General features: G+C 35.5%; 1 protein-coding gene across 1 annotated transcript; it reads left to right on the forward strand.

Annotated features, from left to right (window-relative positions):
- Window positions 1-454: 454 nt before the first annotated feature.
- On the forward strand, window positions 455-934 carry LOC146885691 (secreted RxLR effector protein 78-like). Its single transcript, XM_085675050.1, has one exon. It carries the CDS (start codon window positions 455-457, stop codon window positions 932-934), a length of 480 nt encoding a protein of 159 aa, XP_085531176.1.
- The last annotated feature ends 3,264 nt before the right edge of the window (window positions 935-4,198 follow it).

Genomic DNA, 4,198 nt, shown 5'->3' on the forward strand with positions numbered 1-4,198 from the left:
CACAAGTACAAGGTTAGGTTTCCTTCTTTGTTTTGATGTTGCCACGCATTTTCATTTCTTGGAAGTAAGAATTTGGATGATTGACCTTCCTTTTAGGCACCATTTGTAATCACAACTTGTGTTCATCACCACTCATGATTATTTTCAATCAAAAATTACATCTCATGCTATCAAGGCCACCAACAATAAATAAAGAAAAACCGATCAAAGGAAAAGTTTTAATATGCTCATTTTTGTTTTCTTTGGTTTGCACATTAAAAATAAATGCAATGAATTATTAATCTACCCAAAATCCTGCACACTTAATGATCGAAGCTAATGGTGAAAATTCATGTATAAAAACAATAAAGCTTTGGCCTATTTCATAATAAAAAATAGATTTCCAATGCAAATGCCAAAAGGGTGTAACGCTTCTTTCACAGCACTTGTCCCAAAAAAACGAAACCCGCTAGGTATGGAGGATTACAGACCTATATCTTTAGTTGCTTGTGTGTATAAGATTATATCTAAGATCCTTGCAAATAGGCTAAAGAGTGTATTACCTAAGATAATAGATTACTCTCAATCGGCATTTATTAAAGGAAGAGGACTACTAGATAGCATTTTGGTAGCCAATGAGGTGGTGGAAGAATATAGAGCTAAGAACAAGAGGCTGGCAATAATCAAAGTGGATTATGAAAAAGCCTATGATTCAGTGAGTTGGGAGTTTCTATACTATATGATGGTTAGACTGGGGTTTTGTGCTAGGTGGATTGCATGGATAAAAGAATGTTTGGAATCATCGACAGTGTCCATTTTGGTTAATGGGAGCCCTACTAAGGAGTTCTGTCCTAAAAAGGGGCTTAGACAGGGAGACCCTATGGCACCTTTCCTTTTCCTTATAGTAGCAGAGGGTCTAGCATGGATGGTCAGACAAGCGGTAAAGAAAAATTAGTATTATGGAGTACATGTGGGATCTAAGGCTATTAACGTGGGACTACTACAATTTGCAGATGACACCCTTTTTATGTGTGAAGCAAAGATTCAAAATGCTTGGGTCATAAAATCTATATTGAGAAGTTTTGAACTGGCCTCAGGACTTAGAGTTAATTTCTTCAAAACTAAAATTGGAGGAGTGGGTTTGGAGGCAACATTACTTAAACAATTCTCCAATATTTTAAATTGTAAACATATGAAAATCCCATTCATGTATCTTGGAATGCCAATTGGTGGAAACCCAAGGAGGAGTCAATTCTGGCAACCAGTGATAAATAAAGTTAGAAATAGGCTTTCTAGTTAGAAAGGAAAACTAATTTTCGTAACTGGACGGGTGTGCCTTACAAAATCGGTAATTTATGCTCTCCCGTTACACTATATGTCTTTCTTTAAAATGCCGAAGAGTGTCGAAAAGGAACTCATCAAAATACAAAGAAATTTTCTCTGGGGTTGGGGATCTGGAGCTAGGAAAATAGCATGGGTAAGTTGGGAAAATATTTGTAAGCCAAAGGAGATAGGGGGTTTAGGCATTAGAGATATTGGGAACTTTAACACAGCGCTCCTAGCCAAATGGAAGTGGAGATTGGGAGTGGAAGATCATGGAGTATGGAAACAGATCTTGGATTCAAAGTATGGTTCATGGAGGGTACTCAATGAAGCTAAAACCTCTAGCACAGCTTCAAAGTGGTGGAAAGACATCCACAAAGTGTGTGGAAATACTGAGAGTGGGCATTGGTTTGACAACTGCATAGAGTGGGTGATCGGTGAAGGAAAAAAGGTCAAACTTTGGGAAGATAAATGGATAGGGGAAGAATCACTTTGTCATAAGTTCCCTAGACTGTACTCTATATCAGAATGTAAAGGAAAATCACTACAAGAGGTAGGACATTGGGAAGAGAATGAATGGATTTGGGATCTAACTTGGAGGAGACGGAGACTATTATGGGACACAGTATTGGAGGAACAACTCCTTCAAATACTCATCAACTAAAGCCTTACTAAAGGGAATCCAGATATGTGGAAATGGAAGGAAGATGGGGAAGGTATATACTCAGTTAGGTATGCTTATAATAGACTGCAAGGAACCCATGATGGGGGAGAGAATAGAGTGTTTGAAATTTTGTGGAAAATGAGAGTTCCGCCGAAGGTACAAGTACTAGGTTGGAGACTGTTTTTGGACAAGCTTCCAACAAAGACTAAATTATTAGCGATGGGGACTTACTTACAACATAGTCTTTGTGAGTTTTGTTTAGAATGTGAAGAGACTATAGAGCACCTATTTATCTCATGTAAAGAATCCCAAAAAGTGTGGAACATGTGTTATAAGTGGCTGGGCTTAAGCAATGTATCTCATATTATGGTAAGGAACAACTTTCAACATTTCAACATTGTTAACCTTAATAGGCAGCAAAATCTTGTTTGGAAAGGAATGTGGTTAGCAATCATAGGAGAAATCTGGAAACAAAGGAATGGGGTTATTTTCAAGCAATATAAAGTAGACCCTATTGAGATATTTGGTCTTGCACAGGTAAATGCATGGGTATGGATGAAACACAAATTTTCATCTGTAAAATTCTCATATAGTGATTGGTGTCTATCCCCTTATACTTGCTTAAAATCTCTTTGATATGTTAATTGCTTTGTGTTTAAGTGCTTCAGGCAAACAGATGAAGGATATGTGTTTAAGAGAGCCAGGATTCTTAAGTGAAGGATAGAAGGAAGACTACATAAACTAAAGTAAAAAGGCAAATCAGTAAACAAGATGGAGGAAGCCATAAAACAGCTTGAAGGAAAGCCGGTGGATGCTGTGTGAGAGGATGAAAACAGACAGACCAGGACACTAGCAAGACTTCCGTCAAGGCTAAACTTCTGCATATATTTTTTTTGGCCAGGGAATCCAAAGCTCATGCTTTCAGCGTTATATACAATCTGCAATGTTATTCTGCATCAAAAAGAAGAATTGGTTTTTGTTAGCGTTTGGTATATATTATGTTAGGTGATCTGATATAGATGCTCACTTATGGTCCTTTTGGTTGTGGATCATAATGCTTATATAGACTGTAACCAAGTGTTTTGGTTGGGTTGTGGCTGGTGATGTTATGATGCTAAGCTAATGCATCAAATCATACAGGTTTTTTGTATAAGGGTTAGAGCACCCCTCAAGTGCTCTGCTAATTTAATTTTATTCTTTGCTGATCAAAAAAAAAAATTCCAATGCAAATGCAAAACATTCAAGGCAGCACAAAATGCACATGCACTTAAAAACTCCCAGTTGGGTTCATGAGCTATGGGTTATGCTGCTTGAGTGAACCCTAACTTTTTATATTTAATGCAATATAGATTTTTAAAAAATCATGAAAGACACTTACCTGGATTCTAGATGTAGAAAATATGAGAGATTTGAGGGTTTTGAATTTTTGAGGATGAAAGAATAAGAAAAGGCAAAATTACTAGAATAGTGAAAGAATGAATGTTTAAAAATTGAGTAATAGTTTTAAAAGTTTAAGTTTAAAAAATGAACAATGATATTTTATCAACTAAATTTTAACAACTTTCTCTTACAATATAAGGTGTCATCTTTTAAGTGGTTTTGGAATAGAAAAATTAAGAATGAGAAAATGAAAAACTAGTGAACCACTTAAAAAAATACCACCTAAAGTTGTAAGAGAAAGTTGTCAAAATTTAGTAATCAAAAAATCATTTTCCTTAAAAAATTAAACCTTTATTTGAAAAACCCGCGCATTGCGGCTCAATACCAGAACTGGTGCTTAAACATAAAATTGTTATATTTCATCAAAATTTTTCACAACCACTCTCTGTGCTTTTTCTCATACTTAACACAATTAAGATGCACTAAAATCCATGCAAACTAATTCTCTGTGCACTAAAATACATTAGGGTGCCTCTAGTAGTGCTTGTCTAACGTTATTACCTCAATGCCTTAAACTCTAAAGCTAGACAATATTGATGATAGTGGTGAGCCTCTCAAAATCAACACCATAGTATGCCTTCAACCTCTACTCATTTATTGGCACAAGCAAGTTTGAAGCAAAGATTTGATAAACTAAATGCATGAAGATCACATGTATTTGATGAAGATTGATGAAGATCTACTTGAAGATTATGTTTCTAGTGTATTAAATCTGAAAATAATGTATTAAATTTAATCATTAGGTGTTATATCATGTTGGTAGGCTATATGACATATGTTAGATGTCTTATT

This window comes from Vigna unguiculata, chromosome 6 (assembly GCF_037176805.1).
Source record: "Vigna unguiculata cultivar grain cowpea cultivar isolate G323 ecotype 2 chromosome 6, ASM3717680v1, whole genome shotgun sequence".
In the NCBI taxonomy this organism is placed as follows: Eukaryota; Viridiplantae; Streptophyta; class Magnoliopsida; order Fabales; family Fabaceae; genus Vigna; species Vigna unguiculata.

Bases quoted from the DNA above. Each gene is read 5' to 3' on its own strand.
- LOC146885691 (XM_085675050.1), top strand. From the start codon at position 455: ATGGAGGATTACAGACCTATATCTTTAGTTGCTTGTGTGTATAAGATT.